At 42.9% G+C, this 13810-nt stretch overlaps 1 protein-coding gene across 1 annotated transcript; it reads left to right on the top strand.

The window, feature by feature from the left end:
• The first annotated feature begins 1716 nt into the window (after positions 1–1716).
• LOC149276790 (mitochondrial carnitine/acylcarnitine carrier protein) lies at positions 1717–10467 on the top strand. The gene is made up of 9 exons (XM_089503302.1): positions 1717–1821; positions 3504–3596; positions 4215–4342; positions 5235–5325; positions 5982–6099; positions 7861–7933; positions 8471–8580; positions 9726–9850; positions 10405–10467. Exons 1-9 carry the CDS (start codon positions 1717–1719, stop codon positions 10465–10467), a joined length of 906 nt encoding a protein of 301 aa, XP_089359428.1.
• The last annotated feature ends 3343 nt before the right edge of the window (positions 10468–13810 follow it).

Below are 13810 nucleotides of genomic sequence, written 5' to 3'. Positions count from 1 at the left end.
AATCTTTATGGCAGATTTTGTTTCTTCCCCCTGGAGTTTGAATGAAACAAAGCGTTTCTAATGGCTATGAGAAGAGGCTCCTTGTCGTGATGGACATCTCAGTCTATGAACTGAGGTTACCACCTAACATTCTGATAAAAACTGACTGAGTTATATTTTTATAGTCATTTATGGGTTTCTTAAAACTGCAAGTCTCCTTTTATTCTTTTAAACTCAAAAACTCTTGTTAATTTTAGTTTAGGAACAGGAGCACCATCTGCTGATACAAGAAGGAACAACTTGTCATCCATTGTAATGTTTGGCTCCGCAATGCGATGACACAGCTGGAAACTGCGGTTCCGTGAAGTCAGTCCTCTTACTTACATCGGGTTAGCGCTTGCTGCTTTGGGACACCAGATCACCCTAATTTGCAAATAATTTAGCCGCCTGTGTGTCAGGAAGTTACCATAGCAATAACGTCCGAAAGTTCTGTGTTTTGGGTATCAGATCTACATTGGCCCTTTTTTCAGGGCACATATACATCCGATATGCTAAACCTACTATCTGTGAAGTGCTACCTTGCCGTAGGTGAGATGTATAACCGAGTCTTAGGGTGACCCTTCAAGGTCATATCTCCCAACATTTCAAAGGAGCACACATGTTTTTTAGGGGGTGGGCCTTAATAGATTGCAACCTCACAAGAGCAGGGCCCTTTCCTCTTGTACTAGTATATCTTAACGTGCATCAACCTTATCGTTAAATTGTATATTGTTACATTTAATATTAATATTCATTTCCGGTGTCTTCCTAATGTAATAGCGCGGCTCGATAAATAAAATGTCATTTTTTTGTAGGTTATTTTATGGCCAACTGCTTAACACAAGAAGAGATGTATTTTGTTTAAACAAATCAAGGGACAGACGAATTTGGTTTCCAAAGAGGGACTTGCCGTCTTAAAGAAGGACAGTTAGGAGGCTTTCTACAACATATTTAGTTTTTGGGTGAAATGTTATGAAATCACCTGTGGGAGGGGAATAATATAAACTTCAATACAGGGTTAAACGATTAATGATTAGATCAAGTATCATCAAAGCGTAAACTTTAAAGGACCCGTAGTAGTCGGAGATGATAACGGATTTTGGGCACTGTCCCTCCCGAAAAGAGATAAGCGAAGGGTGGTGCCAGCGCCTCTGTGGGGATACATCAAGGAGGTCTGGGGAGATAAGAATTACAGACTGCAAGTCCAGCAATATAGAAAACTTAAATCCAAATATTTATTTACAAGGTGACAAGCTTATTTTACAAAATGTGAGATTGCCTTTAATGTGACTGATTTACAAAAAGAATCCTGTGTTGATATTTTTGGTGATAACGTATCACTGAATGAATGGAGCAGGAGTAAAACCTGTTTTCCTAATTCAAACATGGCGAAAGATGCTTCCGTCACGTCATCAGGCTGCTGCAGCTTGTTTCACTTGACACATTGGCGGGGCTTATGAGAGTCAGAAGAACGATTCGTCAGGACAGGTGTCCATCTGTCATTGTAGGCGGTGCTTTGGCGAAAGGCAAACGGTGATTGGTTTGCTGTCAGGCGTAGTGTGGTTGGCTAGAGCTGGGAGGGGAATTAGGGCAAGGGTCGGTGAGGTAACCCTTGTCCTGTGCGGAGTGAGAGGCTCGTGGTGTCCGGTGACCCGGTGTTTGTTCCCTGTCCGGTCCTGTATTTTCTCCGCTCTCAGGATGGCCAAGCAGCCGCAGCCCATCAGCCCTTTGAAGAACTTTTTCGCCGGCGGTTTCGGGGGAGTGTGTCTTGTGTTTGCAGGACACCCGCTGGACACCATCAAGGTGAGACCCGGGGAGACCGGACAGGCCACGGTGGGAATGTAATGGTGTATGACTTTAAATGATCTCATTCATTGTAACGGCGCTATGGCATCTGTTGGCTCTATATAAATGCAATGTAGTACAAGGGGGTAGTAAGCAGCCTGGTGGGGTAATGTCAGAATCCTGGTTGGGGTATCTTAGTACATAATGAAGGTAGTGATGTCATATTAAAGGGCAGTGTTAGTGGATGAACTGTAGTGATGTCATGTTGGTGCAGTGTTAGTGGATGGGTTAGGGTGTAGTGATGTCATGTTAGGGCACTGCTAGTGGATGGGCTGGGGTGTAGTGATGTCATGTTGGTGCAGTGTTAGTGGATTGGCTGGGGTGTAGTGATGTTATGTTGGTGCAGTGTTAGTGGATTGGTTGGGGTGTAGTGATGTCATGTCGGTGCAGTGTTAGTGGATGGGCTGGGGTGTAATGATGTCATGTTTGGGCAGTGTTAGAAAACAGTTGGGGGGGTAATTGTAACAAGGCGTGGGGCAGTTTAGGGCTGATGGAAGCAGGGCTAGTAAACAGTGGGCCAACACTTGCAGGTTTCTCTAGAAAGAAGGGTCTTGAGCTGGCCCTGTATAAAGTATAATTCAATGTGTGAGAAGATGAAAGGAATCTCACTGATTTGCCTACACATGATGCAGGGCCAGCCAAGGTCTTCTTGCGGCAGAGGCTCTCTGGGGTTGGATCTTCAGAATGTATAGCGAACTCTCCCTTTTAATTGCGAAACATCGTCTGTAAATTCTAACGCTAAGTCCTAGACAAGGACCAACGACTTTGATCCTAAACAGTCAATGAGCATATAATCTGGGGCAATGCAGTCACCCCTAGGATTTGTAGCAGGTGCTTTAGGGCCGGTCAGGCTTTCTGGATTAAAAAGTGACCAATGACAGCTAAGGTGATGGTCCCGATCCAGAAGGGGAAAGTATGGAGGAATTTTAGAGTTGGGGGGCCAAGTAAGAGTGATGCTGCCGGCAGTAAAATGTCCTGCCTGGGGCTTTGTGCTGAGCAGAGTCCTTCATTTACCCCCCCCCCCCTGGGGCTGTTGGCTGCGCTGTTTGGGTAAAAGGTGACAGCTGAAGTCCTGGCATTTTAAATCCCCATTCAAAGGTGACACCGACTTACTAAGAGTGTCCTGCAGGGGGAGCTGTAGTGCAGTTGCATTTGTAGGTGAAAGTTCTTTTTGGGAGAAACAGGTTTTGGAGACCTAAAGAGCAGATTCCGTTTGTGCCCCTTAGCGATGCGTCGTTAGATTAGGTATACAGCGCGCTCGCTAGTCGTGCTACATTCTTGGATTTTAATAGTTTTGTAACAATGCAAACTTGTGCTTCTGTTTACTGATCTATAGATCACGGGTTATTGTTTTTGTGACAAATATACACCTTGTATCTATTTTGATTGTAAACAAAAATACACGGAGTCCGTTTACAAATATAGCCGATAAACATCCGGTAAGAGTTTCACGAGCAGAATTCTGTAGGCAAAACGCTGAAGGGTTTCCACTATAGTCACCTATAGTTTAAATCAACCAATCAACCAGACAGTTTTGCTATCAACCAATTGTAATTGATGATGTTGTTGGTTTTGGTCATTTGCTAGACTCGGTGGAAAAAGGTTAATTCTCGCCTTACATTTGCTGGTAATTTTTACAGGTCCGAATTCAGACACAGCCAAAGCCTTCACCAGGAGTACCTCCAATATACGCTGGAACCTTTGACTGCTTTAAGAAGACCCTTGTAAATGAGGTATTCACATTATATATACTTCTGTTCAAAAGTTTGAGGTCACTTGGCTGTTTTCATGGAAAACAAGGACATTTCTGGCTGTAACTTAATTGCAAAAGGGTTTTCTAACCATTAATTAGCCTTTTAAACTTTAACTTGAATCGGCAAACACAACGAGCCATTGGAACCCAGGAGTGATGGGAGTGCTAATGGGACATTGGAACACAGGAGTGATGGGAGTGATAAAGGGCCGTTGGAACCCAGGAGTGATGGGAGTGATAAAGGGCCATTGGAACCCAGGAGTGATGGGAGTGCTAATGGGACATTGGAACACAGGAGTAATGGGAGTGATAAAGGGCCGTTGGAACACAGGAGTGATGGGAGTGATAAAGGGCCTCTGTACGCCTATGAAGAGATTCCATTAAAAATCAGCCGTTTCCAGCTACAATAGTCATTTACAACATTAACCCCGTCTGCGCTGGATTTCTGATCTATTTCATGTTTTTTTAAATGGTTTTTCTTTCAAAAACAAGGACCTTTCTAAGTGACCCCAATCTCTTGTTTACTTTCCTGCATAGATAGTATTCTTTTATTTAAACCGTAAACCTGTTCTCTACTGAAATAATTTCTGAATTTCAGGGTTTCAAAGGCTTGTACAAGGGAATGGCGGCTCCGATTGTCGGGGTGACCCCCATGTTCGCCGTTTGTTTTTTCGGCTTTGGCCTCGGTAAAAAACTCCAGCAAAAACACCCCGAGGACCCGCTGACGTAAGTTGCCGTGGTTTGTCTTCTGTACGTTAAGTCCTTGTGTTTTAAAGAGACCTTGACGTTAACCGCAAGGCCAATTATTCTTATTTATGTAGTGACAAAATAGGAATGCCAAATAAACGACAGTTTAGCGCATTGCTGGCAGATCAGACCCGTTCGTCCCCATCCTCGGTCTCTAGGTAGAGTTTATTGGGGTAGCTACAGAATATATTTAGGAATTGGTTGTATCCTGTGGCTGTTAGTAGCCCCGAACATGAAAGTTCATCAGAGAATGAATGATTTATGTATATTATCGTGTGTTTTTTTTTTTTAAAACCATTTTTCCCCAAAGTGTCAGACAGCGAGCCTGATCACATAAAAGGCACAGAACGAGTGTCCTATCGCATACCAAATCGTAGTTTTGTAAGTACCTGGTACGGTACTGAGAGACAGTATTGTCTGCTCCGGTTTACGACGTGTGTCTTCGTAGAATATAAACCAATTACTGATTACAAGATGCTTATCGTCAGAACGGTGTTTTGCAGTTCAAGGTTCGTCAAACTGAATCGCTTTAGCTGATTTGTTACCTTCTGTTACAATATAATCGCTCCTGTATGGCAGCTGTACGCAATGTCTGTGTTGATTTCTCCATCCAAAAGCATTGTGGCAAATAATTTTATATTATTATTATTATTATTACTACTACATATAATTGTGCTGTTAAAGGTGCAGTTCCACCTACTCTGTTGAATTCTACACTTCTGCAACATTAACAGCATCCTCTTTAGTACTGCTGAACACCCAGACCCTTTACTGGAAAAAGATGATTTAAATAGTGATGTCACACTATATAACATTATTTTCTCTGCACCGGACTCATCACGGGGTCTTTTTTTGTTTGTTTTTTTGGAAGGTACCCGCAGCTTTTTGCAGCAGGAATGCTTTCCGGGGTATTTACAACGGCAATCATGGCACCCGGAGAAAGAATAAAGTGCCTCTTACAGGTAAGCAAGGAAATCCAAAGAGCTTCTTTTTAAATTTTTGTGTAGTAGGACTAAAAGATGCTGAATTTTTTTATACTTTTAATACTATTGGTGGTTCCCAGCTTTTTTATATTTACCGTCCTTCCTTTTGGATGACTTTTATTTGTACAGTATATCATAAAGCCGTTATTTACGCTGCCTGTTCTAACTTCCGGCAGATTAAAGGGACAGGACTCTGTAAAAACCCCGGCACCTTTCTATGTTTTTACCTACTCGGTCACAAGGGGGCGCTGTAACCCAGTTCTCTGGCCTTCTTATGCACTGATCTGTTCTTGCTTTCCCAGGGTGTTCAGTTTATGTATCATTCCATATTCCTAATAGTATTTCCTTATCTTTTTCCTTAATTCTGCCGCTGTCCAGTTTTTAAGTCATCTGAACCTCTTTGGCTCGTTCTCTTTGCCTTTTCATGTAAGGAAACTGTTGCATAGTGTGTAGAAAGAGTATACTGGAGGCTGCTGCGCTTTACAGCGGTTAAAGTACAGATGTCGGACACCGTGGTTGCAATCACTGCGGGACTTTATGATTTTCCAAAGGGTCTAGAATATCTCCTAAGATGTGGGGTCTTAATATCTAAACGCTGAAGCCTACCCCCTCACGCCCCCCGTTTAAATTTTCAGGTCCAAGCTGCTTCAGGAGGAGTGAAATACAACGGTCCCATGGACTGCGCCAAACAGCTGTACCGCGAGGCAGGGATCCGAGGAATTTACAAAGGGACAGTCCTGACGCTCATGAGAGGTATATGGTTAGAGGTGAAGGGCAGGGTGGGATGTGACAGAAGGGGTCTTTTTTTTTTTTTTTTACCCAAATTATTTGTTCGGATGGGTGTTTATAATAAAAAACAACTTTTCTAATACCGCAGCGTCACAATATTGTGTTCACAGGGTAGACGATAGAAGGAAATTATAGACGCAACTCCTTCAAAGATCTTGCGGCAAAGCTTATGCACCCCGATAGAGATTCAGCGAGCGAAGCCCTTTAAGGACAGTGCTCTGGCGACGCCAGCAATTTTGCCGTTTAGTTTCCTTTTTCGTGAGTTGAGTCAACAACTAAAGGGCCAAACCCTGATGGGAATCCCCTGCAAATATGGCTGAGGTCCCTGGGAATAATGTATAATATTTTTGCTGCTAAAACATGGCATTTCACCATTTTGTCCTCTACGCCGCGTACAACGTGTCATGGTGCATGGATAGAAGTGACCGCATGGGATAAAATGCTTTCAGCCACCTCCCGAAATTCGTGAAATAACCCAACATGCTGAGGATTCGTGTGAAGGGGCAGCGTTATGTGTACAGGTATACATGCGTGTTTCCCCCATACACGTGCTGGCGATTTCCCTCGAGGAGTGTAAGTTATGCTGCGTGGGAACTGTCAGACGAGGCCAGCAGAAAACAGCTGTTCTCTTTTAACAAAAGTCAGAAGAATTCTTGTGTTATTTCTTTTAATATTCAGGGAATTCAAGCAATGACACAGCTCGGTGACATGGAAAGCAGAGCCGTCGTTTGAGCAAATGCTGAATTCATTTGGTTCATCCAACCGGAAAGAACCAAAAAAAAAAAACAAACTAGGTTTTTAAAGTATGATTCAATTATTAATTATATTAGAAAATAAAATAAATGTAGATGTGCTCTTTCCTAACACAAACTAGTATTCTGTCTGCAAATAAATAACCATATTTGCTCAAAAATTTGGATCTTATGGGGGGGCTTAGAAATAAGATGACCCTATTAGAAAAAAAACGCGATCGTGCTGCGTCATACATTACGTGAAGATCGTTCCTTAGCGGCGGCGGCCCGTGAGCGCCCAGTAGCTCCCGCGACCCGCGCATACATGTGTTCGCTTACAGTTCGGAGTCTGGCAAGTCTGTAAATGCACCCAAGCATATAATGTGCCCCGGGGGCCATAGTAGGCGGGAGAATTACTATATTTAAAAAAAAAAATAAAGAAATCCAATCGGGTGTGAGGACGTTTTTCTAAAAATCAGCGCTTTCCCACCCGGATGGAAAAGGTCGGTGTTCTCTGACCCCTCGTTCGGCTGAATATTATTGTAATCTTTGTGTTGATTTAATTCACGTTCTGATTTAAAATATGGTCGCCAATCCTCTAAATCTGATCTCGGCAAATGAAAGGGAATAATGCCGGCTCACAGTGAGCTTTCACGGCTACTTTTAAGATTTTTAATGTCGATCGGAGAGATTAATCTTCCCTCTAATGCATATGGTTAGATTTCCTCTCGTTAAAAGGGATGCTTTGGGATATTTAGTGAAACAGAACATGTTGTTTCTGCATTTATACAGAACTATTATTGAGAAACCCTTTCATACTCCCGCATCGCTGAAAACATTAAATGGCTATGCGGTAATTTCTCAGTCGAAACAATTATTCGCTTCTTTGCCTGAGTGTTAACCACTTCTGCTGCAAGGCTGTTCCACATATCAACCACAACCATTACGTGGCCCAGCCTAATGACGATTAAATTCTTCCTCCTTGTCATTGCAGATGTGCCGGCCAGCGGGATGTATTTCATGACTTACGAATGGCTGAAGAACATTCTTACACCGGAGGGACACAGGTAATCGGGAGGATAGGAACCCTACCTGCCGGCAACAAAATATTGTGATCCGCAAGGGCCGTGCGTGAGACTGACTCGCTTGCGTGGCTCGATCCACCTTTCTCAATCTAGCCCGTAATCTAGCTGGTAATATATGGGGTTGGGGGGGGTAGGAGCGAGGAGGGGGTGCACGGTGTCCATCGGGGCTAAAGATGCGAGGGCTGCAGATTTGTCAAAAAAAAATAATTAAAAAATATATCAGGCTTAATAGGGGTGTCCTCAATTCTGATTATCACCTATTACAGCACGTCGCTGGATCGGTCGGATAGGGGTTGTAGTCCGTTAATTAGTGGGGTGCATGCATTGGGTTTAAGGTATTTAGCGTTAGTCCAACCCATTAACACACTGATTGCCAGATTGTAACTGCAATTGTAAATACCCCTTTTTTTTTCATGTGGATCTGCTTTAAGCAATTGGTCAAAATTTGGAAATTTAAAGTGGTCTCGGGTCCCTCCGGGGGTTAAAGCTGACCTTGGGCTTTTTTTTTTCTTCTTGCAGTGTAAGCGAGCTGAGTGTTCCTAAAATCCTCTTTGCCGGAGGAATGGCTGGAATCTTTAACTGGGCTGTCGCAATTCCTCCCGACGTGTTAAAATCCCGTTTCCAGACAGGTGGGTGAAACGCTCCTCTCGCTGTAAGTCTCTGCGGGCGTCCCCATCGGTGGAGGGATTGTGTTTCAAGAGACCTCTCGTGTAACTATCTCTTCTCCTACAAAAGCAATCATTATTAGCCGCTTTCTTAGAAAATGATCTTTGTATGTTTTTGGAGACATAAAATACAACGAGCATAACTTACGTTCTATGTCAGGAACACAAATAAAAGTATTTTCATAAACTGTAACATAATTACAGAAGGGTTTTCTAACGATCAATTAGCCTTTTAAAATTAAACTTGGATCAGCGATCACAACGTGCCATTGGAACACAGGAGTGATGGGAGTGGTAAAAGGCCATTGGAACCCAGGAGTGATGGGAGTGGTAAAAGGCCATTGGAACACAGGAGTGATGGGAGTGATAAAGGGCTATTGGAAGACAGGAGTGATGGGAGTGATAAAGGGCCATTGGAACACAGGAGTGATGGGAGTGATAAAGGGCCATTGGAGCACAGGAGTGATGGGAGTGATAAGGGGCCATTGGAGCACAGGAGTGATGGGAGTGATAAAGTGCTATTGGAACACAGGAGTTATGGGAGTGATAAAGGGCCATTGGAACACAGGAGTGATGGGAGTGATAAAGGGCCATTGGAACACAGGAGTGATGGGAGTGATAAAGGGCCATTGGAACACAGGAGTGATGGGAGTGATAAAGGGCCATTGGAACACAGGAGTAATGGCAGTGATAAAGGGCCATTGGAACACAGGAGTGATGGGAGTGATAAAGGGCCATTGGAACACAGGAGTGATGGGAGTGATAAAGGGCCATTGGAACACAGGAGTGATGGAAGTGATAAAGGGCCATTGGAACACAGGAGTGATGGGAGTGATAAAGGGCCATTGGAACACAGGAGTGATGGGAGTGATAAAGGGCCTCTGTACGCCTATGAAGAGATTCCATTAAAAATTATCCAGTTTCCAGCTACAGTAGTCATTTACAACATTAACCCCGTCTGCGCTGGATTTCTGATCCAGTTCATGTTATTTTAATGGATAAAATGTGCTTTTCCTTCGAAAACACATTTCTAAGTGACTCCAAACTTTCGAATGGTAGTGTGTATATATTTATAACAATCTCCCTCCATTTCCCTTCTCAATGTAAAGCTCCAGCAGGAAAGTATCCCAATGGTTTTCGGGATGTTTTGCGGGAGCTGATCCGAGAGGAAGGCGTCCGGTCCCTGTATAAAGGTTTCAGCGCGGTGATGCTGCGGGCGTTCCCGGCTAACGCGGTGAGAACTGCTCTGACGACGACCAATTAATTGCTCAATTTCTTTGCTTTCCAATGTTACTAAATAGAAATGGGTAGCCTTCTGCTGTGAACGACAACTCCCATGATGCTTAACCTGCGAGCCGTTAGTCACAAGAGGGTGCCAACATTTTCCGATTTTTTTTTTTTTTTTTTTTTTTTTTTTTTTTTTTTTTTTTTTGTTTGTTTTGTTTTTTTTCTTTTTTTTTTTTTTACGGCCTTCTCAAATATTAATCTATACATTTTTCACCTAATTTTGGCACTCTTACATGGGAAACATAGGCCAAAAATATCTTTTGAACTATACATTTACTAGCAGACCAGGTCAACCCTTGTATCTATTTGTATGTATTTAATGAAATAATTTTTATGAAAAAGCTTTCTTTTTGGTTTATGCATTATTATAGGCAATCTGTATAAATGGAAAATCTTTAATTTTTTTTCTAATTTTTTAGATTTTTCTTATGCTACAAGTACATTAGTTGCTTGCTAATAATGAAACGGCATTCTCACGTTGATGAATTTCTCTTTGTTTAGGCCTGTTTCCTGGGATTTGAAGTCGCCATGAAATTCCTTAACTGGATGGCGCCAAACTTGTGAAACTTGGAAATATGCATCTGAAAGAACGGAAGATCCAGATACCTCAACAACGATCGATTCTGAGTTATTAAGAAAATAGTTAACACACAATGCCTTAATAGTGAAACGTGCTAACATCCTATAGTCTGATAATACTTGAGTTACATATATATATATAATATATAATATATATATATATATATATATATATATATATATATATATATATATAGAAAAAAGAAAACTGTTTGTTTTTCTGCAGAATGAAATCTCATCCAAGTGCAATTTTCTCCTTATCAGATCTGAAAAAAACCACCACTTAGGTTTTATTTTTTTAATAAACCGCGCATTATATCTTAATATGTTCTTCTACCCAACTTTATGCACAAAGGGCTTAATATATAAAATCTCCTCTTCTTGCTAAAGCTGGGTTTTTATTTTTTTATTTTTTTGAAAAAATATTTTCTGTGCAAGACCATCAGTAACTCCTTCCCTGGATTAAAATTTTTGAACACCGGGTTTAATAATTTTATTGAATTGTTATCAGCGAGAAGCTAGACGACTGTATGTTTAGATAGTTATGTTAAATACCCTGTGCCCGGGTACACCTGGTTAGGAAGCCATATGAACTACTGTTGCAGTAGCTATGAATCTCAGCAAAAGTGATGTTTTTATACATGTTAACAGCAGTAAACATTGCTTTATGGCATTGTTGCATGTTCTTTATTGACAGGGATAATCTAGCTGTCTGGACATCATGGGAGTTTTAGTAGGTCTATTTTACTTTACTGAAATGGTGCCAAATAAGTGGAGCAGTATTCCAGCAGAGGTGGTAGAGGCTAACACAACGAGGGAATTTAAACATGCATGGGATAGGCATACGGCTCCTGAATCTAAGACGAGGCCAACGACTGATGAAGGTTTGAGTCTTTACAGCGGGTAAAACGGGCTGGATGGGGGGGATCTGCCAGCAAAATCCCTTACGGTTTTGAATTTTTACATATTTTTTTTTCTTCAATTTCTCCACGCCCGGGTATTATCTGTTACTTCTCCTTTAAATAAAGGGCAGCGAAGAGCCGGACAAACGGAGATCCCAGTAACGTACGGAGCTGCCCAATTAAGAGAGCGGAATTACCAGTTTAGAAGCCCTGATTAATGGAGTACGTTACGGAGGATGTGAAACAAAAGACCTTGAGGAGGAACGGACAGCTTGTCGCGGGATTAATGTATTACTAGATTATGTAAAGGAGTGACGAGTGACGTCAGAACGCTGTGCGGATAGAAAAGAGGGAAGCAATTAGATGACAGCGGTAATTAATCCAGCCGGATGGAATCCCAATTAGAATAGTTTCACTAGGCAACAGAACGTATGTTTAAACGGGGTTTCCTCCTGCGATGCCTGCGCGCACGTGACTCCGCGTGCAAACAATGGGATTCGCGTCGCCTTCTCGCATTAACCAGTTCTGTGCCGGAGACGCTTCGGCGACACTTAGTGGAACTTCGTCATGTCCGTTTAGGAAGGTCCCACCTGATACCTGTGTTTCTTTCAAGCTTTGGACCACGTCGGTGGTCTGTGCACCTGTAGACACGTACCTGGAGACTGTTCTAGCTGGAGCCGTGCATTATGGGAGCACCTGGAGTCTCCATACCCTATGGCACTTACGGGGCTAACCAATGGTTAAGCATTTTTATTAACGTACTGTTATAAGCGGGCAATAAAGTAATTCCGTGTGATATTATTGGCTTCTGACCCCCTGGTTAACTCTCTGAGTGCCGGTCGGCGTAATAACGCTAGCGCTCTGATAACTGATGAATCCTGGGGTTTTTTGTCGATGTGTGCAAATATTTGCCCAAGGACAACCATAGTAACTGACTGACTTATTGTAAACGTACGAAGAGCAGCTGCTATAAAGAGGGAACGGGAATATACAGAGTTATTGATTTACTGAAGTCAGCGGTAATCTAACGTCCCTGCCAGGTATTGATTCGGAATAGATTTACGAGGGACAGTCCTGCTGTTTAAGGAATAATCTGCAGTTAATCTGCTGTTTTCGGTTTAATCCGTCAGATTTCTTTTCATTTTCCGATGTATATCTGGTTATTTTTTTGCAGGTCCCTAGGCACAGCAGGGTTTGCATTCACGGAGCCCTTATTTTTTGTGTTCATATAACGCTGTCATATTCCGAAGTGCTGTACAGTAGGTAAACGGGATTTAACAATTAGAGCATCACATAATTTGGATTTATAGCAATAAAAGGTAAGGGGGCAAGAGAACCGGGAGTTGCCGCTAAGCGTATCCACTGGCCCTAGGGGCCCCAGAAGTGGGCAGGGCCTCCTCGCAGCGCTAACATATGCAGAGCACCATTGGGAGGCTGCGTGTGAGTTGGGCTACCAGTAGCCTGGGCCAAGAACTTCCCAGGAATGCTAATAAGTCACAAAGTCACATAAAAAGTCTAAATAATTCTGTGTAATAATAATGTGTAATTGTGTGTGTGTGAGCATGAATGTGTAATTGTGTGTGTGTGAGCATGAATGTGTAATTGTGTGTGTGAGCATGAATGTGTAATTGTGTCTGTGAGCATGAATGTGTAATTGTGTGTGTGTGAGCATGAATGTGTAATTGTGTGTGTGTGTGAGCATGAATGTGTAATTGTGTGTGAGCATGTATGTGTAAGTGGGGTGAAGCAGAGTGTGTAGTGAGTATGTGTAAGTGTATTTATTAGACTTGGGCACCAGGGGGCTCTTCGTGTTCGTCTTCGTGCTCGTCTTCGGCAAAAAAAAGAACTTCGTATTCCGCGAATATTCGCCTGGTCCTGTCTTCTCTTCGGGCGAATATTCGCGGACATTCTTCGTGCTCGGGTTTTCTTCGTTTTCCCCGGTTAAGGGGTTAAAACGGGGTTAAAGCCGCTCTGGCGCCAGGAGTTTAAATGTCCGTATGAGCAACTCTATTGGTCGTCAGCAGGGGGCTCGTCTGCCATTGGTTGATGGCAGACGAGCCCCCTGCTGGCGACCAATAGGGTCGCTCGTACAGACTGTTATACTCCTGGTGCCGTAATTGTCCGGCAGATCCCGCTGGTCTCCCTGTTCTATAATTTATTAACTGATAGAACAGGGAGACCAGTGGGATCTGCCGGGTAAGTTACAGCATTGGGGTTTTAAAAGTCTGCACGAGCGACTCTGTTGGTCGCTCGTGCAGACTTTTAAAACCCCAATGCTACAACTTACCCGGCACATCCCACTGGTCTCCCTCCCTGTTCAATTAATTAAATGTCCGTACGAGCGAACAATAAAGTCGCTCGTACGGACATTTAACTCTGTACAGGGAGGGAGACCAGTGGCATCGGCAGGGTAAGTTGCAGCATTG

Source organism: Sceloporus occidentalis, unplaced genomic scaffold, assembly GCF_023333645.1.
Source record: "Sceloporus occidentalis isolate IW3139 unplaced genomic scaffold, rSceOcc1.0.p SCAF_225, whole genome shotgun sequence".
NCBI lineage: Eukaryota > Metazoa > Chordata > Lepidosauria > Squamata > Phrynosomatidae > Sceloporus > Sceloporus occidentalis.
Note: the sequence above shows the minus strand (reverse complement) of the source record. Positions and strands in the feature narration are given on the sequence as shown.

Excerpts from the sequence above, each read along its gene's own strand:
- LOC149276790 (XM_089503302.1), top strand. The coding sequence starts at position 1,717 with ATGGCCAAGCAGCCGCAGCCCATCAGCCCTTTGAAGAACTTTTTCGCC. Across the intron at positions 1,822-3,503 it reads ACCCGCTGGACACCATCAAG|GTCCGAATTCAGACACAGCC; the intron begins GTGAGACCCGGG and ends TAATTTTTACAG. Across the intron at positions 7,934-8,470 it reads CTTACACCGGAGGGACACAG|TGTAAGCGAGCTGAGTGTTC; the intron begins GTAATCGGGAGG and ends TTCTTCTTGCAG.